We start from the raw sequence: 27,042 nt of genomic DNA on the forward strand, positions 1-27,042 counted from the left end.
TAAAAGTAATCCATACAACTTCAGTGGATTAATTAATGTCTTCTGAAGCGAAACACTAGGTGTGTGTAAGAAATAGATCAATATTTAAAACTTTTTTCCTAAAAATGTTCGCTTCCAGCCAGCTGTGGTATGAAGGTTCATGAGGGTGGAGTTCAAACTGCCTCTCGCATAAATGCATTGGCAAGTTCACGAGAACTGATGCGTTAAATATGAAAGATACGGAAGCGCAGCGTTGTTTACAACAGAGGAGGAGGAATGTTATACGGAAGCTTAATCGGTTTTGCAATACATTTGTATTTTGTATTTGTTTAGGGTTTTTTTTAAATGATGTTTGCGTGTGCTTATTCTGGATGCCTCAACCTACTGAAAAACGTTACACCCTGTCTACACCGGGCGCGTCCATTTACGTGACGCAACGGCTTGTGGCTGTCTACACTGGACAAGTCGACATGAACACTCTAAACAGTTTATTTGTATCATTGGCAGTAGTAGTGCCATTGTGTGCAGTGCAAAATGGAAAGGGACACCCGTTTACTGTCGGCGCGACGCAATGGACACTTCCAGTGTAGACAGCATCATTGATTATAATGGGTTCTATTGCTTTTTGATGCGATGTGATGTGCCACCTGCGTCCGGTGTAGACAGGGTGTGAGATTACGTCCACGGGTATCATCGCAAGAGGAAAGACTAACTTTTCACAGATTCTATATCAATGATCCTGAGCAACTGAAGCTGTGGCATCATGGTATGGGGGTGTGTCAGTGCCCATGGCATGTGTAACTTGCACATCTGTAAGGGCACAATTAATGCAAAAAAATATGCACACATTATGGAGCAACATATACTGCCATCCAGATGCCGTATTTTCAGGGATGTCCCTGCATTTTGCAGCAGGACAACTTCAAACCACATGCCAGGATTACAAGTGCATGGCTGTGTAAGCAGAGAGTGCGGGTGCTAGACTGTCCTGCCGGCAGTCCTGACCTGTCTCCAATTGAAAATGTGTGGCACATTATGAAGTACAAAACACAGCAATGAAGGCCCAGTACAATCACGTAGCTGAATATCTGCATTATGGATAAATGGGGATAAATTCTGCTTGCTAAACTTAAACTTGTTTCTTCAGTCCCCAAATGCTTAATAAGTTTTATAACAGGAAATGGTGATGTTTCACAGTGGTAAACACAACTACACAAACAACAACTTTTTTGAAGCATGTTGCAATCATCTGATTTGAAATGAGTGCATATATATATATATATATATATATATATATATATATATATATATATATATATATATATATATATATATATATATATATATAAAGGTAAAACATTAAATAAACTGTTGTATCTGTTGTATTGCTATCAATATAGCACAGGGTGAGTAGTATTTATAAATTATTCCTTTTTGCTTTTTTGTAGCATTTTGCATACCATCCCAACTTTTTCAGAATTGAGGTTATATGAACACAACAACAGTTGACTACAACAACCAAGACCTGTAATCTGTATTTGTAATCTAACTCATTATTAACTGTAAATGAATGTACAGTGTCCCCAAAAAGTATTTGGACATTGAAGCCACTTTCAAAAATGTATGAATGTGACTGCATTAGACAACAAAATGTCAAACCAAGTGTCATCTGCACACAAATAATGCTAGATCTTTTCTCAACACTAACTTGGCTATTTCCTTAGCCAATTTTGAAATTACTTGTATTTACCAAATGGTCCCAGAGTGATTTTCTTTTAGATGTATGAAGTCAGTTCCCCTCCTCACATTAACTATGAACATGGTCCACTGACATTGAAAAACCAGTCAGTGTCCAAATGCTTTTTGTCTTAATGATGATCATTCTGGGTCATCTTATTGACAGCGCTAGGCCTAGTCTTATCCAATTTTTGTGAGAGAGCTAATTCTAAGCACAATTTTTGTGCCAGTGCAAAACGCAAGTGGGCATGGGTGGGAGTGTTTGTGCTATCTGTGGGTGTATGCACACAAAATGTGGGTGTATTGTATGTTAACGAAGTGTTATAATAATAATATTTACATTATCTATAATTTAACGGAGCCTACATCCAAATCTTGATGAGAACCACATTTTCCATGCATATAAAAGTGTGACTGTGTGACAACAAGGATGCAGTTAATGCACAAAAGAACATAAGTCCATATTTCAACTCTTCTAATTCATTGCATACATCCCACTTACACTACGGAAATTCTTATGAATGCGCTGTCTTTGTTTTTATCACTGGTGTTTAAGGGAATGGACTATATAACAGGACGAAGACAGTGCAATAACTGGAGAAGAACCGAAGAATGAAATCGCACTTGACCCAGCCCATTAGTGCTTTGTGCGTGCTCAATTTCACCAAACCCACTTGCGCCTATACTTAGCTTGCACAAAAACACCAAAACTTCATTACCATGCCCATTGACTTTGCGCACGTGAATTATCACATAGCACTAGCACTCTTAAAATAGGGCACTATATCTATTGTTTAAGTAATATTGGCATTATATTCATGCTGTTTAGCCAAAGGGGAACTGGCTCCCATAGCTGAGCCTGGTTTCTCCAAAGGTTTTTTGTCCTCCATAAACTAACATCTTATGGAGTTTTGGGCTCCTTGCCAGAGTCGCCTTTGGCTTGCTCACTGGGGGCCTAAAGACAAATCATTTTTAGAGCATGATTTTCAATCACATTTTTCATTTAAACCACACAATAAGGACTTTAATACATTACCATAATTTTCTGTTACAGCACCTTTTTCTGTAAAGTTGCTTTGAAATGATGTTGTGAAAAGTGCTATACAAATAAAAATGATTTAAATTGTTTTATCATTTAAAGCTGAACAAACTGTCTATTTGTGAAATGTTTTGCTTGAAAAGTGTACTTGTGTTAAAATAAAAGCCACTTGGTTTGATATTTTGTTATCTAATGCCAAGATATTCATCCATGTAAGTATGACTTAAGTGTCCAAATACTTTTCTGGACCACTGTACATTAACTTACAGTTAAAAATTAGCACAATGTAGCATTGAGAGCCTTTTAATATATTATTGTGTACAGTTACAACAACATCTGAGCTTGATTACAGACACTTAGGTGACATCCACACTAAGTTTGAAACCTCAGTTTTTAATTTCCTAATGTCACAGTTTACCAAAGTAAGCAGTTGTTGAGAGCGTTATTGGTGGGGCAATATGCCGTTTTAGTGTGGATGAGAGGCATAAACGTAGTGAAATTTAAAACTAAAACATCTTAGTGTGGATGTGGCCTAAATCAATTGATATGCTCATAGTTTTTTGGAAGACTTACCCTCTGATGTGAGAGCCTCTGGATTACAGTGGCAGAAGCGTTTGGAGAAGTGCACCAGCACACGTTCTCTCTCCTGTGTCTCTCCCATCAGAGGAAACGCCTTCAGGAAGTTCCTTCAACCAGAGTAAATAACATGGATCATCTCATAGAGAACAAATTCTGTTATTGTTTACATGACAGAGACAATATCTAGGACTATATCTTTTTTATTTTGAAGTAACCATTTTATAAAAGCATTAAAGCACTCAAGACAATGCAGGTCGAGCCGAACAATGCCCATTAGCTGTGGTTATTCTCACAATTACTTTGGTTACATTGTTACTTAGGGCTGGGTGATATGGCAAAAAAATGATATCTCGATTTTTATCAAACTGGGAATATTACCGCTGTCTCCGTGTTGTTAACCTGTCACGTTCATTTGGAGCGCGCCAAACACGTGCAGCTGATCAGATCGGGAGCGACATTAAGACAAGCGCTATGAATACATTTTCTCTTCCTTATTCAATCTTTGGTGGATTTACAACGTATCTAACTTTAGTGTTTGCAATGTTTTTATGCAAAATCTTGATTTCTCGATTAAAAAGAATACAATAAAAAAATTGTGTCAAAACGCAAATTCAAATTAATCGAACAAATCGGAAAAACCGCCCAGCCCTAGACTGATTCAGAAATACCACTGACTGTCTGTCATAATTAATGTTCTATTCATAACTCACAGTGCTCACTATTGTTAGTCCAGGGCTCAAATATTCTTAACCACATTGTGTAACCTAAGTTCGTACCTCCTCGTTTTGCAATTCAGGTTTTTATGTGATAGCGTGCTTTATTTTTCCAGTTTCACTGGCTATTTGTGGTGGTGAGACACAAGTATGTGACATACGTGAGTGGAAATCTAGTCTTTCCTGAAAATAGGGTTCTTCCCCTTACTGCTGGGTGACCACATTATTAATATGATAGAAATGAGGAAGCATTTAAAAACTTCCCATTTGCCATTGCTTTATAGAATTGTAACACATAACCAGCCGCTCCATCCAGCTGTATCGATATAGCTGTATATAGCTGCAAAACAACAAATTTACTCTGAATGGTTGTGATTTTGTCGCTTCATGCAGTATTTCGAGTTCAGGTTCAGAATGATATTAGGGTTGAAAAAATTATGAAGGATTTTCATTTTTTGTCAAAACTACTATTTTGACTTACAAACCCAATTCCAAAAAAAGTTGGGACAGTAGTGATTTGTAAATTATATTCACCCTTTGCTATATTGAAAGCACTACAAATAAACATTCCATGATGTTTTACCTTGTGAATTTAATTGTTTTTTGTTTTTTTTCTATGTACAGTAATTTAAAATCGGATGATTGCAACACACTCCAAAAAAAGTTGGGACAGTCGAGTGTTTTCCACTGTGAAACATCTCCATTTCTTCTAATAACACTTATTAAGCATTTAGGCACTGAAGACACAAGTTTGTTAAGTTTAAAAAGTGGAATTTTCCCCCATTCATCCATTATGCAGGTCTTCAGCTACAATATTGTACGGGGTCTTCATTGCCATATTGTGCGCTTCATAATGCACCACACATTCTCAACTGGAGACATTTCAGGACTGCAGGAATCCAAGATAACAGCCTGGACAGTCCTTTTCCTCTTTGGCCCGGAGAACACGATGGATGTGTTTTTCAAAAACGATTTGAAATGTGGACTCATCAGACCAAAAAACATGGTTCCACTGTTCTACTTTCCAACTCAGATGAGACTGAGCCCAGAAAAGTCGGAAGTGCTTCTGGACAGTGTTGATGTATGGCTTCTGCTTTGCATAGTAAAGTCTTAACTTGCATCTGTGGAAGCAGCGGCAAATGGTGTTCACTAACAAAGGTTTACTAAAGTAATCCCAAGCCCATGTTCATGATATCCATTACAGATGAATGATGTTTTTTAAGACAGTGATGTCTGAGTGATCAGAGTTCACATGCATTCAGAAGTGGTTTTCATCTTGCCATTTATGCACAGAGATTTGACCATATTCCTTGAATCTTTTAACTATATTGTGCACTGTAGAGTGTGAAACATTGTTCTCAAAGTGCTGGATTGTTTGCTGAAGCATCTGTTGGCAAATTGAAAAGTCTTGAACGATCCTTGCTATTGAAGGACTATGCTGTTTTTGGAGGTTCCCTATATACTATGACATGATTGCCTCACCTGTTTAACATCTCCTGTTTCACATCGCCTTTTTATTTTAACTTGTCAAATTGTTATTAGTCTTCAACTGCCCTGTCTCAACATTTTTGGAGCGTGTTGCAATCTGATTTGAAATTACTGTACATTTTCAAAAAACAATGAAATTCACAAGGTAAAACATAATTTAATGTGTAGTTGTAGTGCTTTCAATATAGCAAAGGATGAAATATAATTTATAAATCACTCCTTTTTGTTTTTAGTAGCATTTTGCATACCATCTTAACTTTTTTGGAATTGGGGTTGTAAAAAATGTGAGAAAGAAGAAATATTCTCACCTCAGCGCTCTGTCTAAGGACAACCCTGTGAAGTCAAAGAAGCTCAGGTACTCTGATGCCACCGACTGGCTGAATTCATTACTGCAGGAGAGAGAGAAAAGAGAGGAATTGTGGGTATGAAGGAAAAAAAGTTTTACCCCACTCTCTTACCAATGCAGCATGTCCATACACCAAGGCCATAACCATGTCTTGAACATTGGGGGGGACCAAACCATTTTGGGGGTGGGGGGTCATGGGTGTTCAGGTCACAAATATAATGGTCCTCTTTGGTCCTTTAATATAGTAAAGGTGCTGAATGCAATAATCTTCTGAATAAAGGCTTGAAATGCGATAAAGGCACAAAATTGCATAATTCTTGGTTTTAAAAGATACATGCATTTTTAAAGTTCACACTGTACAAGACAAACACTGTGCCTGCATTGCTAGCAATTTGCCTGTTTCAGTCATCTTTCTTTTTTGTGCTGACTCAAAGAAAAGATGAATATAATTTGAACTTCTTTTTTTCTTAGATGTATCTGTAAAATGACATGACTGTCAGCTGGCTAGCAAAAAGAAAATACACAAAATTATTTACTGCCCTCAAGTTGTCCCTCATTGATTTATCCTCCCATTAGAATCTTAACACAATATTTTCTTCAAGAATCCTAACGCTGTCCTTTTTGAATCCTGAAAGCTCCTGCTCATTATATACTGTTATTCTATGGAATAGAGCTGCTTAAAATATCTATTTTTATGTTCCAAGAAAAAAAAAAAACAGCATATTATATAAATTCAAAATGGCGAATTTTGCAAAATGGTGAATAGTTTGCACCCTTGGAAAATAATGTCGCTCAGTACAACATTTCAATCATAAAATAGTGGTCAGATATTGCATGTTTAGTTAAATACTTACATCTCACATGACACAAACACTCTTAACCTGAACTACTGACGCTGATGCATGGCGCTGGGTTCCCGCTTAGCGTCTTAAACTTGAATCCCGCCTTCATCGATTTGATTGGCTATCACATATGACATTGATGAGCAGTGTTAGACTACTGAGCGCGGTAAAAATTAAACTTTTTTAAACCATAATGTTATTCCTGCAACAACTTAATGACAATAAGAGAGTGATGCATAATGGACTGCAGCAGAACGGCAATAAGGATATCAATTATTGGGGGGGTGGGGGGCAATCTGGCCATATCTGATTATTCGGGGGGACTTGTCCCCCTAAAATTATATTGTGGTTACGGCCCTGCCATACACACACAAACACTTACTTCTTGCCCAGGTGTCGTGCCACGTCACAGCGCTTGAAGCCCTCCAGGTAAAACAGCCGCTTAGCCAGTCGTTTGGCAGCATCCGCGTCGACGCGGCAACCATTGGTAAGAGTATCTGTGCTGCCCCTCTCCAGTGTGTCCACGCTGCCCAGCTCTGAGTCTGAGTCGCACAGCACATCTGTGAGGCTGGCATCACTATGGCAACAAACAGAGAAAAAAATAGCCATCAATGCCTTGATAGAAAATCAAGCCAATACCTGGTTCAGGCTGGTTTGGATGGTGATTTCTGGTTTTAACCTTGTTTCTAGCTCAGCCAAGCTGCTCATTTATGGTCATTAGCTGGTCAGATCTGGTTTAGATGGCGTTAGCAGGTTTTAAATTATTTCTAGTTTGTCGAAACAAGTCATTTATGGTCATTAGCTGGACCAAGCTGGTTTAGATGGTGTTCGCTGGGTTTAAATGATTTCTAGTTGGGCGGAGATGGCCATTTATGGTTATTAGCTGGACCAAGCTGGTTTAGATGGTGGTAGCTGGTTTTACATGGCTTCTAGCCAGGTGAAGCTGGTCATTTATGGTCACTGGCTGGTCCAAGTTGGTTTAGATGGTGTTAACTGGTTTTTAATGGTTTCTAGCTGGGCGAAGCTGGTTATTTATGGCCATTAGCAATTCAAAGCTAGTTTAAATGGTGTTAGCCGGGTTTAAATGATTTCTAGTTTGTCAAAGTTGGTCATTTATGGTCATTAGCTGGACCAAGCTGGTTTAGATGGTGTTAGCTGGTTTTATATGGTTTCTAACTGGGCGGAGCTGGTCATTTATGGTCATTAGCTGGTCCAAGCTGGTTTAGATGGTGGTAACTGGTTTTAAATGGTTTATAACTGGGCGGAGCTGGTCATTTATGGTCATTAGCTGGTCAAAGCTGGTTTAGAAGCTGGTAGCTGGGTTTAAATGATTTATAGTTGGGCAGAGCTGGCCATTTGTGTTCATTAGCTGGACCAAGCTGGTTTAGATGGTGGTAGCTGGTTTTATATGGTTTCTAGTTGGTTAAGGTTGGTAATTTATCATCATTAGCTTATCCAAGCTGGTTTGGATGGTGGTTTCTGGTTTTAACCTGGTTTCTAGCTGGGCGAAGCTGGTAATTTATGGTCATTGGCTGTTCAAAGCTGATCTAGATGGTGTTAGCTGGGTTCAAATTATTTCTAGTTGGACAGAGCTGGCCATTTATGGTATTTAGCTGGACCAAGCTGGTTTATATGGTGGAACATGTTTTTAATTATTTCTAGTTGGGCAAAGCTGGCCATTCATGGTCATTAGCTAATCCAACCTGGTTTAGATGGTGGTAACTGGTTTTAATGGTTTCTAGCTGGGCAAAGCTGGTTCAGATGGTTTTAACTGGTTTAACATGGTTTCCAGCTGTGCGAAACTTGTCAAGTATGGTTATTAGCTGGTTAAAGCTGGTTTAGATGGTGTTAGCTGGTTTACATTGTTTCTAGTTGGTCAAAGTTGGTTATTTATGATAATTAGCTAGTCCAAGCTTGTTTGGATGGTGAAAACTGGTTTAACATGGTTTTGTAGCTAGGCGAAGCTGATCATATATGTTATTAGCTCATCAGACCAATGGTCTAACTAGCCACCAGCAACATACCAGCTACTATGTCCCAAAAAACAGTTGACCAAACCAGGTATGACCAATTTTTTTTTTTTTTTTTTCAGCAAGGTGACAAGATCGGCAATGGTTTACTACATTTTACTTTTTTTGATGACCTAACCCTAAAATATATTTAAAAAATATATATATAATTTATATTTTTGTACATACTCCCCACAGCACCCAATCCAAGTCTTTAAAATCTTCCAACAATCCCAGTCACTGAATTAGCATTTAGCTCATTGGTAGCAAAGAGCATCTTGAGGGAAATTCAATCTTTTTACTAAATGTGAAACAGCACATCTAATTCAACTAATTAAAATCTTGATGAGTACAATTACTTCAAAGGAGGTGAGTGGCTCATTAAAGTGTTCTTTAAATGAAACTGTAATTTGGGATGAGGAACGTGAGCGTCGGCTGCTATGCCCCGGAGAATACAGAACCAGAGTGAGTAAGTCCGACCATTATTGCTGTGACGGATGCTAAGGCTTTTGATACAATTTATTTATACATTTTGTCTGGTTATGGTACCCAGCTAAAAATGTGCATAAACAGAACATGTATAAAACTTGCATGCATTGTATTTTTGCCATTGTTTAACAAAGCAAAAGTTCACCCAAATCTGAAAACTCTCATTACTTGCTCACCGTCTTGTAATTCCAAACCTATATGGCTTTCTTCTGGGGAACACAATAGGTGATTTTTTTATTTTTTTTTTACATCTTGTGCACCTTTTTTCCATATAATAAAACTGAAAGGGGACTGGGGATGCCAAAATGAAAAAAAGCACCATTAAAGTTTAAAAGTGGTCCATGTGATTCATGCTTAACATTCCAAGTATTCTGAAAATATACAATAATTTTTGTAACTTAAATTTAGGTCTGTTCCACACAAAGCTCCTATATCATATGGCTGCTTAAGAATAGGAACATACAGTAGCACTTTTGGGCACATTTGTCATATTTGGAGCTTAGCCACTTTTATTACATGGGAAAGAGCAGCATGAACATTCTGCTAAATATTATCAATGTGATTTACAAAAGAGAGAAAGTCAAACAGGTTTGAAACTACATTAAGGGTGAGTGATGACAAAATGTTAATTTTTGGGCAAACTATTCCTTCAAAATATATATGTTTAAAACGTGTTTCTCTGAAGCCAAGTGAGTTGCAAAAGATAAAGACAGAAGAATCATTCTGGTGCGTGTTAAAATGATGCTGTCATCACTCTGTGGGCGGACACAATGAGAAACATACTGAAATACAGATGGCATATGCTCACTGGTCAACAGTTTCAACTCTGCGTCTGCAACCTTCTGAATAAATTATAGCTGTCATTTCATTGTGGATGAGTCAATTTTTTTTATTTATTTTTTGCATAATTTGATTAGCACAATTGCATTAGCTCCAAACTCGATAAGGGACGGTAATGTGTTTGTTGCCATGGCGCTAACAGAACCTGGTGTTCCAGGAGGGAGGGAGAGAGAGAGGGGTGTAATTTGTGTCCTTCCTAAGCAGATGGCCCCTTCATCAGCATTACCACAATGCCATCACTAAACCCCAAAACAAATCTCACAGCCTTTCGCACAGCACAGAATAAGATATAAAAACAATATAAACAAAAACGGAATTCATATATAACAGATAATGTACAATCAGGAAGTCATCATTGCACAACAAACCCCAACAAGGTGATTAGGGTCTTGTATTGAATTTGCAATAATAACAGTTGACTGTATGTTAACCCATTTACTACATGGCTACTTACCAAATAAATTATTAAATGGATATGAAATATTGATCTGAGCTGAAATTATTTCATTATGTGAAATATAAGAGATAGAAATGACATGAAACTAGCACACCTATGTAGGAAATTGGTTGCCTGCGACAACAGAAAATTGTACAGTTTAGAATTACACAAAAACTTTTGACTGCAGAATGCCACGTTTGCCCAATCAGAATCAAGTATTCCAGACAGCAGTGTAATAAACATATGGGTGTTTCTTCAGCTTCGGGCCATTTTAGCCTTGTCCCAGACCCAGATTTTCAATATTAACTATGAAAATCCATTATAAAAATGCAAATTATTGCATGTTTAAAACTATGATAATCTAAAAAAAAGAGTAAAACAAACGAAAAACATTTTAATATTTATAGTGTGAAAATTATTTCTATCAGTTTTTCAAAAATTACGACTGTCCCACATTTTAGCTGTCATTTCCAACACACCAAACGATTCTGCCCCTAATAAAGTTTTTTTTTTAAGTTCCTGTACTTGTTGACCAAGTGGACAAAAGTGACAGTGAAGAGCATACTTGAGATGAAATATGAGACAAATGATGTTTGAAGAAAACAAAGAAAAATCACGGTAAATATCACTTGTGATTTTCAAGATGCAATTTTGCCAAATTTGGAATAAAGTGTGAAAATATTATTTAAATATACATTGGCGGCCAAAAGTTTGGAATAATGTACACACTGTAAAAAAAAGTCTGTAATTTTAATGGTAAAAGACTGTAAAAATGCTACAGAAATAAAACGTTAATTGATTAATGAATATTAACTGTAAAATATACAGTAAAATATTGTCATATATTTTAAAAGACAATACAGTAGATTTTACAATAAAATGTAAAAATTACATTTTTTAGATGTAAAAAGTATGATTTTCCTGTATAATTAATGGTAAAAATTTACATTATGTTTAACAAGAGAGTACATGTACTTTTTACAGTAACTTATTGTTAAACTTACAGTAAAAATAATAATTGTAATAGTAATCGGGCGTTCCCAGAATTCCCTGTGTGACCCATTACATTTCATTATATTTTATGGGAATAGTTATGTTTCTTCTTATTTTTAATATCAGTTATGTACATTGGGGTGTTCTGTGTTATATTTGATGTAGTTTAGTTAATGTTTATTGTATTATTTTAATTTCACATGTGTTACCCTGATGGTGTTTGTGTTTGTGTGAGTGACACTACATGTTTATTGGTCATTGCTCCAGGAAGGGCCTCTATTGATGAACTTCATGTCATCATGTGCCCTTCTGTAGTTACTACCGTGATTAACAATACATTATAAAGTGAAAAGCAGATTTGTACAGTTTCAGAAGGCAAATATCAAGTTTATGACGTTTTTTTACTGTAAATGTAACAGATTTTTTTTTTTTTACAGTGCCATCGTGGTCATGTAAATTAAACAGTTTTAAACTATAAAATGTACAGATTGTTCTGCAAAGTTGTTTACATTTTTACTGTATTTTTTTACATAATTATTCTGGCAACCACAGCTGCCAGTTTTTCTATATTATCTTTTTTTTTTTTTTTTTTTTGTGAAAACAACATGATTTTTCTTTATAGTGCAGATTTTGCTTTTATGGAAAGAAATTGGTACTTTTATTCACCAAAACTGATCACAATATATAGTCAGGACAATAATAACATGAAAAATTACTATTACAATTGCAAAAAAAAAAAAAAAAAAAAATCAGAACTTCTTAAACTACTTCAAAGAGTTCTCATCAAAAAATCCTCCACATGCAGCAATGACAGCTTTACAGATCCTTGACATTCTAGCTGTCAGGTTGTCCAGATACTCAGGTGACATTTCACCCCACACTTCCTGTAGCACTTGCCATAGATGTGGCTGTCTTGTCGGGCACTTCTCACGCACCTTACAGTCCACTGATCCCACAAAAGCTCAATGGGGTTAAGATCCATAACACTCTTTTCCAATTATCTGTTGTCCAATGTCTGTGTTTCTTTGCCCACTCTAACCTTTTCTTTTTGTTTTTCTGTTTAAAAAGTGGCTTTTTCTTTGCAATTCTTCCCATAAGGCCTGCACCTCCGAGTCTTCTCTTTACTGTTGTACATGAAACTGGTGTTGAGCGGGTAGAATTCAATGAAGCTGTCAGCTGAGGACATGTGAGGTGTCTATTTCTCAAACTAGAGACTCTGATGTACTTATCCTCTTGTTTAGTTGTACATCTGGCCTTCCACATCTCTTTCTGTCCTTGTTAGAGCCAGTTGTCCTTTGTCTTTGAAGACTGTAGTGTACACCTTTGAATGAAATTTTCATTTTTTTTTAATTCTTTTTATTTATTTTTTTGCCATTTTTGACCTAATATTGACCTTAAAACATGCCAGTCTATTGCATACTGTGGCAACTCAAAAACAAACACAAAGACAATGTTAAGCTTCATTTAACGAACCAAATAGCTTTCAACTGTGTTTGATACACTATATGGCCAAAAGTTTGTGGACACCATATGGCTTGATGAACATTTGATTTCAAAACCTTAGGCATCAGTTTCCCCCATTTCTGTAATAACAGCTTCCACTCTTTTGGGAAGGCTTTCCACTATACTGTATGTAGTAACATGGCTGCAGGGATTTGCTCTCATTCAGACACAAGGCTATCAGTGAGGTCAGGAACTGATGTTGGTCGATGGGGCCTGACTTACAGTTGCTGTTCCAGTTCACCCCAAAAATGATCAGTGGGGTTCAGGTCTGGGCTTTGTGCAGGCCAGTCAATTGCTTCCATGCCAGACACAGTAAACCATTTCTTTATGGACCTCAATTTGTTTACAGGGGCATTGTCATGCTGGAACAGAAAAGGGCTATCCCCAAACAGTTGCCACAAATTTGGAAGCACACAAAGCCCAAGCCATTACATAAAGAAACGTTAAGATTTTTCTTTACTGGATTTAATGGAGTAACCAAATTCATTAATTAGAAGGGGGTGTCCACAAACTTTTGGCCATATAGTCTATAATGGCAAGTGATTTTTTTTAGTACCAAATGATCAATTTATCATGATTACTCAAGGATAAGGTGTTGGAGTGATGGCTGCTGGAAATGGGTCCTGTCTAGATTTGATCAAAAATGACTTTTTTCAAATAGTGATGGTGCTGTTTTTTACATCAGTAATGTCCTGACTATACTTTGTGATCAGTTGAATGCCATCAGGTGAATTAAACTACCAATTTCCTTCCGAAACAACAAAATCTGTACATTATTCCAAACTTTGGCCGCCAGTGTATACATAAAATGTTAACTATAAAATTAGCCTTAGCAAAGACAAAGGAGTCATTTTATTTCAAAAATGTTAAAAATGTAATTTCTATGACTGACTGATTCATTGAACTGTGCTGTATAAAATATAATGAGACTGCACACAGGTTTTGGTCAAAGCTTATTTAAAGGGATAGTCCAACCCCAACCCCCCACCCAAAACAAAACAAAACTCTCATCATTTACTCACCCTCATCCCATCCCAGATGTGTATAACTTTTTGAAGAATATTTCAGCTCTGTAGGTCCTCACAATGCAAGTGAATGGTGGCCATAACTTTGTAGCTCCAAAATTCACATAAAGGAAACATAGAAGTAATCCATTAGACTCCAGTTGTTTAATCCATATCTTCAGAAGTGATATAAAAGTTGTGGATGAGAAAAAGAACAACATTTAAGTCCTTTTTTTTACTTTAAATCTCAACTTTCACTTTTACATCTGAAAGTCACATGTGGTGCCTGTTTAGTTTCACTTTCACATCTGAAAGTAAAAGTTAAAGTGGAGATTTAGTGTAAGAAAATGACTTGATCTGTTTCTCACCCACACTTATCATATCACTTCTGAAGACATGGATTTAACCACTGGAGTCGTGTGGATTACTTTTATGCTGCCTTTATGTGATTTTTGGAGCGACAAATTTCTGATCACATTTTAAGGACCTACAGAGCTGGAATATTTTTTCTAAAAATCTTCATTTGTGCTCTGCTGAAGAAAGAAAGTCATACACATCTGGGATGACATGAGGGAGTAAATGATAAGAGAATTTTCATTTTTGGGTGAACTATTCCTTTAAGATAGACTGTACTCTACGTTCAACAATGTGAATAAAGTTTATCTGGGTATATCATATATTGTAAAGTGTAAATCATATACAAATATGATTTACACTTATCACACTGTTTCTGTGCACACTTATCCACACAGAAACAGCTGTGAATCACATCGGGAGACCCTCTGACTGGTCCAGCAACCCCCCCCCCCCCCCCCCAAACATCAGTGACTCAGATGTCAAAACAGCTGGTTTGTTCATATTTTAGTCAAACTTCAAAGGTACATAATGACTGACCAAACCCCATCGGAAAGAAATATGTCTCTGCCTTTGGAGTACTGTGATCAATAATAATGATAAATTGAGCAGATTTGTGTTATTGATTTCTGAAGAACTTGAGATGGGACATCAATGAGGAGATATCACACCTAATGTGAAAATAAATGCTAGATTAATGCAATGTATCATGCCTCCTGAGCTGGATGTAAATCTGTAATAAAAGTACGTATTTTCCTACCATCCTGCTCAACAAGCCACAATAGCAGCGCAATCATAGAATGAGAGCCGCTCGCACAGGACGTGTTCTTGACAGCTTGACGAAGTACAACAGAATGCAGGGATGCAAGGAACTACTTTTAACATGACACACGTCCTAAAATTGCAGCGTTTATGATGCTAAAAACAAGAGAGACGCTCCAAAAGTGTCCATCTGAAACACATGTACATAGACCGACAATTAAATATACCGCAAACGGAACGTAAGAACGCGTCCTGTGAGAACAGGACAGATTGAAGAACTTGGTTGCAAAATGGATTGCTGACTGTAGGCTTATTTAAATTATGTTTTACTTATGTTGATTTATTTTGTGCCTCTAGTGTTCATTTAACCAGAAAACTGCTGCAATACGTACTGTACAAAGAGCCACATAAAGTCATTTTACAGAATTGTAGGTATTGTAACGTGATTTTATGAGACCAGGTTGGAGATGTCATTTGTTAAAAATAAATCACAGCTCTAGAAGACATCTAAACATTATAACGGAGTATCACAGTGCTTAAAGTGGCAGTGCTGATATCAGTGATCCTACATGAACCCGGTAGCCCGTGTGTCTGTATGGACCTGTGCTGTTGCTGCTGCTGCTGAGCCCGGCAGGAGATTAAACATGAGACTGCTTGTCTGTGACTCACATGCCAGTGTGCTGCTCTGATGCTGTCTGAGAGGGGTGTGTTGAGGTGTGAGGGAGCCAAAAATACAATTCCAAAAAGTTGGAAAACCCACATGTTGGACAGAAATGTATTTATTAGATCAGACCACAGATTTAAAACATTTTCAGGTACAATGAGATCAAAACCAAAGCTCACTCTCTTCCATATACACACAACAAGAGCCCTCAGGCTATGTATTTATTTATCTATAACAGATTCCTGACCAAAGGGCAAAAAAATGGAAGGTGGACTTTAAAAGACAAAAACAAAAAGAGTTTAATACCACTGTAAACCCTAATGTTGTCATTACTGGAAGAATCAAGTTGTCTTAATTAAACATTACTTGAAATGTCAAGTGTTGGGCTCATAACTCAAATATACTGTATATGTTCCTTCAACGTATTTTTCTTAAAAAATCTATGGACTTTAAAGATTTAAAGTGTTAATAACTCAAACGATTGAGTACAAAATTAAGGCTATGGGGAAAAACCATAACCCCTTGCGCTTTAATTATGTAATTATGTTTCCTTGTTCAAAGAGAACTTATGGGGGCTTTTAAATAGTTGTTATTAAGAATTCATAGAGGTTTTAGATCTTTTGTATTATTATTTATACTGTTTTGATGCAAATAGTTGTTTCGTGTGACATTGCCTTTTGGGTGATCTGTGTCCCCTTTGGTCAGGCTGGACGCTGTTAACTGTCTCAGTTCAATCAATCAATTGAGTAAAGTCAACTTATTAGGGTTTTCAGTGTGCCTAACTATAGGGGAGACCAGGTTTAGTTTTCACATGGGGAAGTTGTCACAAGGACTATATGAGTGAAAAGTACAATTACACAAATGCTTGTTTAAGCAGTGGTTTTGTATGTTTGTTTCGAACACTTAGTTTAAACTGTCTTAAAAGAATAAAGAATAATCTTTGCAGAATCTTCCCAATTAAAATTCCAATGTCATCATATTATTGCAATTGCTCTTGGGTAACACAATAAAACCACACTGGCATACATTCAGGAGGTAGATTTTAACCAAAAGGTTGGACTGTTCTTAGGATAAGGTTGCTTGGGGCAAGTTGTCACACTTGTTTTATATGTTGTGATGTTATACCATCCATTACTTACATTTTGTTAGCCAAAACAATGGTTTTCCTTTTAATCTGTGTCTCTTAATGGTTTTACTATATACATTTAGCTGAAAAGCCTATTATAGGCTATTTAACCCCATATAAGTAGTGTGCAAATGTGTGTTCAATGAACTGTATCTTTTTTCCTGGGCAATAATGGTGTAAATGTTGAATTTTTTTTTTTTTTTTTTTTTTTTTTTTGCAAATTATACAGAGAAATATTTCCTGGATTAAAAAGTGACTAGCCCCAGTATGTAACACTAACAATCTGCCTTATAAGGAGAACAATAAGGGAGGACCTTAACCATCAGATGTGTCCACAAATTGCAAATAATGAAAGGGCAGACCCACAAGAATACTTACGTACATTTTCTACAGAAATTAAGATGAGACTCTCTGTTTTCGAGTGCATTAGTACAGTCGCATGTCTTTAAAAGTTAAATAAAGAAATGGAAATGATAGAGTACTTACAGAAGTCCCAGAAGAAAGTCGAAATGGACATCATATTCGTCTTTCCACATCTTTCACCGGAGCTCAGGCGTCAGTCCCGCGCGGAGCGAGAGGAAAAAAACGTTCAAATCCATTCGCCTTTGGGCGGTTTGCGCATTGGGCAATCAGTTTTTTTTTTTTTTTTAAATGAATTAAGTTTTCAGTGTAGCTACAGCAACAAGGGGCGTTTCGACAATGTCTCTCGCTGCATGTCGTTCACGTTCTTCGATAGACAAAAGGTTTTAACGTGGCTCGTTCATACCGAATGTCTGCGCGCTTTTGCGCAAAAGGCTCCCCAGTCTGAAGTTCCTAAAAGTCGGAACACAAGAGGAAGGGGGCGGAGAGTGTCGCTCTTGATGGATAGAATTACTGAATGAGTCCTGCTGGCCCATATTTCCATATTTCCGATGTTGAAGTGCAGATCTGGACCGGAGCCCGGGCTCCGTCATTTCTCAGGCCAGTGCCTGAGAAAAGAGGCAGAACTTTTATCGGAGTTCTGCCTCTTTTCATCTCTCACTGACTGTGTAGACTGTGTGTCAAGCAGTTTTAACATGTAATCCTCAATACTAATAGTAATAAGCTACTAGTAAACTAACAGAAGTTAAAATAGCATCTAAAATGACTAAAACAACTACTGGACAAAAAGAAAGTTCCGGGGGAAAAAATAAAAATAAGAATGTCAATTTATGCAGAAGGTTTTTCTTTTTGTTTTTCAGACTGTAAAAAGATTCTTGATTGGTTCCAATATATGATAGTTCCATTGACATTCCAAATATTGACATATATATATATATATATATATATATATATATATATATATATATATATATATATATATATATATTATGCACCAAGGGCAAGTAACTATTCTAACTATTTCAATCTACAGCAAGTAAGTGTTCTGTTCTCTTTTCCAATTCAGTACTAGTATTTTTTCAGTTTCATTGTAACTATTCTTTGGATAGTAGCTATTATTTTGGCACCAAAAACAATTACAATAGCTAAAAACAATTTCATTTTTACTACTAAAATTACTTTGTAATGACGAGTCAAAATGGCTACTTGACTGTAAACTTTTAAATACTTGTAGAAGTGTTACTAGCAACAATTTGAATATATTATATATATTGGAATAGAACTAGTCAGAAGCAAATAGGTGATACCTGAATCATAGAGCATTCAACTAAAAAAATTCCACCTCTAAAAACTAAATTGTGCCCAAGACAAAAAATGACCAAAGCAGCAGTTGCGAGTGGGGTGGCCAATGGGGTGGCCAGGCTTCGGTCCATGCACCCCCTAGCTCCACCACTGCAAATAAAATAGTAAAAATTACATAAATATAAGTACTAGTAGCTTTAATAATAAATTCAATACATTTTGATGAAAGGGCTTCAAAATGTAAGTTTTGAGGAATGAGAAATTGCTTGGCACTTGCTTTTATAAAATGTGGTAACCAACAATTGTTACTTAAGTAGCTGTTTCTACATCATCTAACCTTTAAAATTAGTTTTGCTAGTGTAATCTAATGTATACAGATAGATTCAGTGATTTTGATTTTGACTTAAATAAAGTCAAAGAAGTTAAATAAGGAGTTACCACATGAAGCACATTTTTTAGGTTGGCATTTCCCCCCTTCAGTCTAGTTTACACTTGGAAACTTAAAGTATTAATGTACTCCAGACAGACAGACTTGAGTTCACAAAAATAAATATTGTTCCATGTGAAAGTTATTGAGACTATGGTCACAACAAACAGGAACTTGTGACATAGCCAAAGGATGTGCTACTCATTTCCATTCAGCAATGATTCACCTCCATATTGGCAGAATAGAGATAACTTGCAGCTTGCGGACATCCACAAAGACCTCTATCACTTTGTGTATACACATCCTAACCTGCTCAATGGTTCTGAAATTCCTCCCTCTTTATCTTTTCAAATTTGCACCAGTATCTTTTCAAGATGAATAGAGAGCAGCCGAGCTGCTATGATACTTATCTTGTGTATGTAAGTGTGTGCAATCTGGTATATTTGCATGCTTCAGTTAGCTGCAGTCACAACATGTTTGTCCCCTCGTCTTAAAACATCCAATCGTTCAGTTGGATCAGTATTTTAATTGGTTACAAACATCATCACAGTTGATCTCCGGCCCACCATCAAAACTCACCCTTTTCTTACTCTCTATTTGTCTGAATGTATTCATCAAATCAAACTTTTTATAGCCTATATATTCACCAGATGAAGGGTTTTGTAATATATATAAATATATACTGATCAGTCACAAAATTATAACTACCTGCCTAATATTGTGAAGGTCCCCCTCGTGCTGCAAAACAGTGCCAACCCACATCACAGAATAGCATTCTGAGATGATATTCTTCTAACCACAATTGTACAGAGCGGTTATCTGAGTTACCGTAGACTTTGTCAGTTTGAACCAGTCTGGCCATTCTCTGTTGACCTCTCACATCAACAAGTCATTTGCATTCACAGAACTGCCGCTCACTAGATGTTTTTTGTTTTTGGCACCATTCTGAGTAAATTCTAGAGACTGTTGTGTGTGAAAATCCCAGGAGATCAGCAGTTACAGAAATACTCAAACCAGCCCATCTGGCACCAACAAACATCCATGCGATTATCTAATCAGCCAATCATGTGGCAGCAGTGCAGTGCATAAAATCATACAGATACGGGTCAGGAGCTTCAGTTAATTCACATCAACCATCGTGGCATGATTGTTGGTGCCAGACAGGCTGGTTTGAGTATTTCTGTAACTGCTGATCTCCTGGGATTTTCACACACAACAGTCTCTAGAATTTACTCAGAATGGTGCCAAAAACAAAAAACATCTAGTGAGCGGCAGTTCTGTGAATGCAAATGACTTGTTGATGTGAGAGGTCAACAGAGAATGGCCAGACTGGTTCAAACTGACAAAGTCTACGGTAACTCAGATAACCGCTCTGTACAATTGTGGTTAGAAGAATATCATCTCAGAATGCTATTCTGTGATGTGGGTTGGCACTGTTTTGCAGCACGAGGGGGACCTTCACAATATTAGGCAGGTAGTTATAATTTTGTGACTGATCAGTATATATTTATATATATTACAAAACCCTTCATCTGGTGGATCGCATGGATGTTTGTTGGTGCCAGATGGGCTGGTTTGAGTATTTCTGTAACTGCTGATCTCCTGGGATTTTCTCTAGAATTTACTCCGAATGGTGCCAAAAACATCCAGTGAGCGGCAGTTCTGTTGACGGAAATGCCTTGTTGATGAGAGAGGTCAACAGAAAATGGCCAGACTGGTTTGACAACGTCTATGGTAACACTGTACCATAACCGCTCTGTACCATTGTGGTGAGCAGAATATCGGGTTTGCACTGTTTTGGTGGCACGAGGGGGACCTACACAATATTAGGTGGGTGTATATATATACTGTGTATATATATATATATATATATATATATATATATATATATATATATATATATATATATATATATATGCATATATGTAGACAGATGAGGTTTTCCATTATTATAAAATAGAAAAACTATCAGCAAAGTATCTGCATTGATTTTCATAGATAACCGATAGTTCCAAAAGCAGCAATTGATGCCAATTAATTGGTTGACCTCTGATTTATACTTCCAAGATCCAAAAAGAACAAAGAAGCCCATAAAAGGATAATAAAAGTAGTCCATACTGCGATACGATATACTAGCACTACAGCATTCTGTTTATAGCTATTAATTGAAGGTTTTTGAATCCAAATGTTATGATAAATGGCGTTTAGATGATGCCATTGTGTTGAAGCGAAGATTTCAATTAATGAACGAATCATTCTCTTGTGTCGGTTCTTTTGAATCAGCCGTACCTACCATGAGAACTAACCAATTTGCAGGAATGAGTCAGACAGTTCTTACAGGGAGAGTGAGTGGCAGCAGCAGCGCCTCTTGACTCTATCCCGGACATTTTTCCTGTTCAAGCGATATGTAAAAAATACATTTAAACATTAAATTAGTTGTGTTTTTCACGAGTCTCTGATCTCAGGTCCAGGTCAAGTCTCAAGTCAACTGTTAGTCCGATTTGAGTCGTAAGTAATTTTATTTGCAACTTAAGTGCGACTCGAGTCCGAGTTCCGGACTCGAGTTTCCATCTCTGACTAGCACTATATTCCAAGTCTTCAAAAGTCATATGAATGCTAAGAATCCGGAATCAGAATGAGTTTTATTACCAAGTATGCTTACACATACAAGGAATTTGTCTTGGTGACAGAAGCTTCCAGTGCACAACAATACAACAGCAAGACAGAGATAATAATAAAAAAATAGAATAAAAATAAAAAGTGAATAGAAAATGTAAGTATATATAGAAATACACAATAAGACAAAAAAAAAAAAAAAAAAATATATATATATATATATATATATATATATATATATATATATATATATATATATATATATACGTATGTACAAATACAAATCTGTTATATACAGATGCAAGAGAATGTAATGCAGAAGAGGTAGGGTATATTGGATCAATATAAATAGACTAAGCTGTGTATTGCACGTAATTATTGCTCAATGGGGCAGTTTTAACTGTTCATGAGATGGACAGCCTGAGGGAAAAAACTGTACCTGTGCCTGACGGTTCTGGTGCTCAGAGCTCTGAAGCGTCGGCCAGAAGGCAACAGTTCAAAAAGGTAGTGGGCAGGGTGAGTGGGGTCTAGATTGATTTTACCAGCCCTTTTCCTCATTCTGGAAGTTTTCAGTTCTTGAAGGGGGGGCAGGGGGCAACCAATAATCCTCTCAGCAGTCCGAACTGTCCTTTGTTATCTTCTGATGTCTGATTTCATAGCTGAACCAAACCAGACAGTTATTGAAGTGCAGAGGACAGACTCAATGACTGCTGAGTAGAACTGTATCAGCAGTGTGAGTATCAGTAGCTCTCAAATATAATTTCCTTGTGCTCTACTAAACATGCTGCCATTAGATGCATCGTGCCAAGTTTGATATCATTTTTACCAAACGGCATTGGTTCTCACATGTCACGTGATCGATCGCAAAGCGACTACTTTGAAAATCATGACAGCAAATTAGATTTGAATGCCACATGAGAGGGGAAAATTATCAGTGAACAACTTCAATATTGGTCTATTACTTCAGAAGGCTTGCATGTAGCGGTCAAGTTTTATGGACTTCATTATTACACTTTCATGGTGCTTTTTTGTCCTTTTTAGAGCTTGGCAGTATAAATTACCATCCAATTTCCTTGTATGGAAAGCTTGAACATTCTGCCTAAGATCTCTTTTTGTTTTTCATGGAAGAAATATATACAAATTAAAATAATAATAATAATAATATGAGGTCTGAACGAAATAGGAGTGAGTAAATGATGGCAAAATTCCTGATTAGGTGAACTATCCTTTATTAACCTTTATTTTCCATTCTTCCAGTCACTTTAAGCTGCTGCAACTCACTGTGGTACTGAAGTGTCAGACAGAGGGATGAAGCTAATTATAGACTGTTTAAACTCACTAAAGACTGCCTTGTCTGTGATATGGACAGACGAGGATTTAACAGCACGCCCAAGAGTGAATGACAAAGACCCATCATGATTTATTCTGACACACACATGTGGAGAGACACACACCACCACAATAATTTTCTCTGTCTCCCTGACGTCCTTTAAGACAGATGATGTCTCCTCGGTGACGAGAGATTATTCAGCGCTTCTCTTCTGCACTTCTAATGGCTCAACGGAGTCTCATGGTCAGCTCACTTTCATCTCAGCTCAGCTGCACTCCGGGGGCTTTGCAGCTCAGCTAGCTCGTCCACATGGTGCTAAAGAGGCTTTCTGCTCTAGCAAGCATTTCCTGGAGCTAGCAAACTAACTGACACATAGTTTGACAGCTTATGATGAATAAAGTGTGCTGCTAAGAAAAAAATAAGACTTTTTTGGCTCTTTTCCAAAACCTAGTGAGCTTCCTACATAGGCAGCATTTTAAGGTATCATCCCAAAGCGAAGGCTATTCTAGTCACGCTGTCTTCTAAGATACCTCATTTTGGCCAAATTCTACAATTAATCAAAGATGGTGGAAAAAATTAGAGAAATGTTGATTATAAATATATTTAATTCAATACCAAAAGGTATCAATAAACAAACTGACAGTCCAATTAAAAATGGTTGTGTCTATAGGGTAAACCTTGATCTGGGAAAGTCTTGCGAGAGACACATTTCCTGCGACTAAGGTAAGAGTTAGGGGTAACACTTTATGTTAATGCTCACTTTGTAAAGGGTTTATAAAGGGGTTTATAAAGGGGTTCATATAATAAGTCAGTTACAAATACATTATTAATAATTAATATGTAGTTATAACAACATTAATAAAAAAGGGCAACTTTCATGCAATACTTCACTTTAACTTCTGTGTTATAATTGCTTAATAAATACACTTTATACTTTTAATAATCAAAAATATAAAATGCCCTAATTCATGATTTATGTCACAATGCAGCAAAATAGATTATTATAGCAAGATTAATAGTAGGGATAATGTCATTTTGTGTTTACATTCATGACTGTAATTGACTGACTTGACTCACTTGTGTTGTCACTTTCCTTGTCACATTGATGTCATAAGAATGGTGCTACTCCGAGTGTTGTCCCAACTCACCTAGTCTTAGTTACCTTAAGTCCTCTGCAAAAACACTTTTCATGTCTTCATGCTCATTCACAGCAAATATCTTAAAATAAAGCCTGATGACCGTTAAACCATACTGAACTTTATGTACACAGGTTTCTAATGTTGGCAACTCCTTTAATAAATGCTTTATATGTGTCCACTTTATATTAAGGTACATTTTCATAGGTTATTATCGTTGAATAAGTGTTATTAAGCGTTTATAACACGTGAAATAAAATGGTTCAATATTTGGGATGCCAGTCAGATGTTTTTATAACCATATATCTATGAATTATAATGCATTTGTAAATTAGTTATTGGTCAATAGGTGTGGGCAATATGACCAAAATCTTATATCACGATATCACAAATTTTATATCATGATAATGATATATATCACAATATAGTTACATTTTTCTTTTAGAAAATCAATAAAAATTGGTTTATATATAAAATAACCATATTGTAATGCCTATTTCTGAAAAATCCAGTCGGTGAATTATAAACTTTATCAATGAAAACTACTTCCTCTTATATAATTTTCTCTTTATTTGGAACTTGACAAACATAAAGTAAAAATAAAATAAAAAAATAATCAATTGGTGGTATTCAAAAAGTGGTAATCAACCTTACTACAATGCAAAATTTCACATTTCAGTCTTATGTTGTTGACTAGTATTATTATTATAACCCCCCCACCAATTAGGCACTTAATGATTTAAGTCATCTCTGTAGACAATATTTGAATATCTGAAAGCAAAGTCGGTTTGTTTTCAAATATCTAACATCATTCGTACTGAATTTTATAAGGATGATGATGTGTAGTTTAAAAGATCTGCATGACACATAATTGTTGGCACATGACACATTGTTTTAGCTGTTTACCTTGTCAGTGTTGGCTAGAATGTCAGGCTCTCTCGCCGTTTGAGATGTCTGACTTCCTCAATAGCGCTTTAAGATAAAAAAACTCAAAACTCAGAAGAATTCAAATATGTCACTCAGGTTTTGAAGTTTGTGCCGCGATAGAGAGAAACCAGATTAAGTAATGGGAGTGATCACATGCTCTGCGTTCCCCTGTCTGTGGAGCACAATCTGGAAGCCTTCTTGACTTGCACGCACTTTCATGCTTCAGAGACAGCACGCACGACAATCACGTGAAACAGCTGCGTGTGTGAGAAGAGAAGCATATTTAGATCTTGAGAAGAATGCCATTGAATTTGCACAGTCTCAAATAAAGCTGCTCCGCCTTCCCCCTCCATTTCTCCGACAGAATGTGTACCGCATACATATTACATGAATAGAATGAAGTGCACATTTCTTGCATGCGGTGGTGATTTTGCGTAACCGCAATACAGACGATAATCCAAAATGTATACTGTTTGCCAAATTTCTATCAGTTTATCATGTCTCTTTATGTAAAGTGATACCGGGTTAGGTTTAGGGTAGAGGAAGGTGTAGGATTCTGTCCAACTAAAGACAATAAACACAATCTCATGACACTTTGCAACAATTGAGGGTTCCCTTCTAGACACAGTCATTAAAAATGGATTATTTTACCAAATATTTGTGTGCCATGTATTTTTAAGTTTAGTAGAGTACTGAATTGTTAATTTAGCAACATGATAACGCCAAACTCTCTTGAAATCAATTGTAAGTTTAGTATCCCATGCACTTTGCAGAAGGAGTGCTATTTATATGACACAGAGTTGCAGCCTATATAGAGCATTCCAAATCAGGCCACATGCACACTAATTCTTTTTTTGTTTGAAAACTCGTTTTCAGTTTCTTAACATCATCGTTTTCCAAAGTATGCAGTAGAATGGAGAGCATTTACAAAAGGCTCTGTTTTTGGTGGAGGAAAATACCATTCCAGTGTGGATCAGAGGTAAAAACAGCAAAATCAATGAGTTTCCAAATTAAATGTGGATGTGACATCAGTGAGGTAGACTGATGAGGTAGAATGCTGCCTTAGATGGCAGCTGCCTATTTAGTCTGCTAACGCCAAGCAAATGAATGAAGATGGCCAAGGAATATTGAAATGGTTATTACTATAACAAAGAATTAAAAATAAAACAGCTTGACTTTCTACACTGTGTCCCATATAGACCTAAAGACATTGTGCACAAACTGTATAATAGTAATAGAGTACAAAAAGTTAAGGGATGTAAGCGTTAATACCTGCAAGAATAATCAAGTAAATAGAACTGATTTCAAACAAGCAAAATGCTTTTGAAAAGAAAGGGTGTGTTTTTCAGAAAAAACTAAGACACTCTTTCTCTCTTTGTTGTATTAAAGTATATAAGTCAATGAATGAGTGTCCATGTACAAGATTTATCTCAGTCAGTTTGTAGGTATCAGACAGATGTGGTGTGTGTGTGTGTGTGTGTGTGTGTGTGTGTGTGTGTGGCTCTCCCTGCATCCTGTAGGGATAATCATCAGCTAGACAGCACTCGCCCACTGCTCCTACACACAACCAGTATGCAGCAGAACCAGACAGGAAGTGTGTGTGTGTGATGGGGGCGTACCCTACATGTGTATGTGCTTGTGGGTATGTGTGTTTGACAGGGCGAGATAAAGAAAGAGATTATGAGCACCTGATAAAGAGAAAGAATAAATGAGAATGTTCTTTTGTGTGAATAGGTGCCGATTTCAGAGAGGCATGAGGTGGGGGTGATTGTTCCTGTAACATGGAGCCAAAGGGGTGAAACATACAAATTAGTGACTGCCATCAGAGCATCACAAAACAGTGCATCACATTGCATCGCATGTTGCATGTTGATCTTCTGTAAGCAGCCAGGGCTGACAGATCAATCACTTAATTGCGTCTAAACTCGGGTCAGTCTCTAGGTGTAATGAAGCGTGGCCCTCTGAAAATGAACAGATTGCTCTTAAGATGGCTGGAGAGAGTGTGTGTAATACTGTATGTTTGATGTTGGTTTCTGAA

General features: G+C 36.7%; 2 protein-coding genes across 2 annotated transcripts in view; one reads left to right on the top strand and one right to left on the bottom strand.

The window, feature by feature from the left end:
- The window catches only part of LOC127418038 (transcriptional activator protein Pur-alpha-like), a 65,969-nt gene that overhangs the window by 36,884 nt on the left and 2,043 nt on the right, over positions 1-27,042 (top strand). The window lies entirely within an intron of this gene.
- Positions 1-27,042, bottom strand: part of LOC127418031 (PH and SEC7 domain-containing protein 2-like) — a 53,060-nt gene that overhangs the window by 19,849 nt on the left and 6,169 nt on the right. Inside the window, exons 3-5 of the mRNA XM_051658353.1 lie at positions 7,106-7,300; positions 5,844-5,924; positions 3,329-3,441 (exon numbers count right to left, since the gene is read on the bottom strand). Coding sequence (XP_051514313.1) covers positions 3,329-3,441; positions 5,844-5,924; positions 7,106-7,300 — 389 coding nt within the window. The remainder of the gene's footprint in view (positions 1-3,328; positions 3,442-5,843; positions 5,925-7,105; positions 7,301-27,042) is intronic.

The sequence above is a fragment of the Myxocyprinus asiaticus genome, chromosome 27 (genome assembly GCF_019703515.2).
Source record: "Myxocyprinus asiaticus isolate MX2 ecotype Aquarium Trade chromosome 27, UBuf_Myxa_2, whole genome shotgun sequence".
NCBI classification, from domain to species: Eukaryota; Metazoa; Chordata; class Actinopteri; order Cypriniformes; family Catostomidae; genus Myxocyprinus; species Myxocyprinus asiaticus.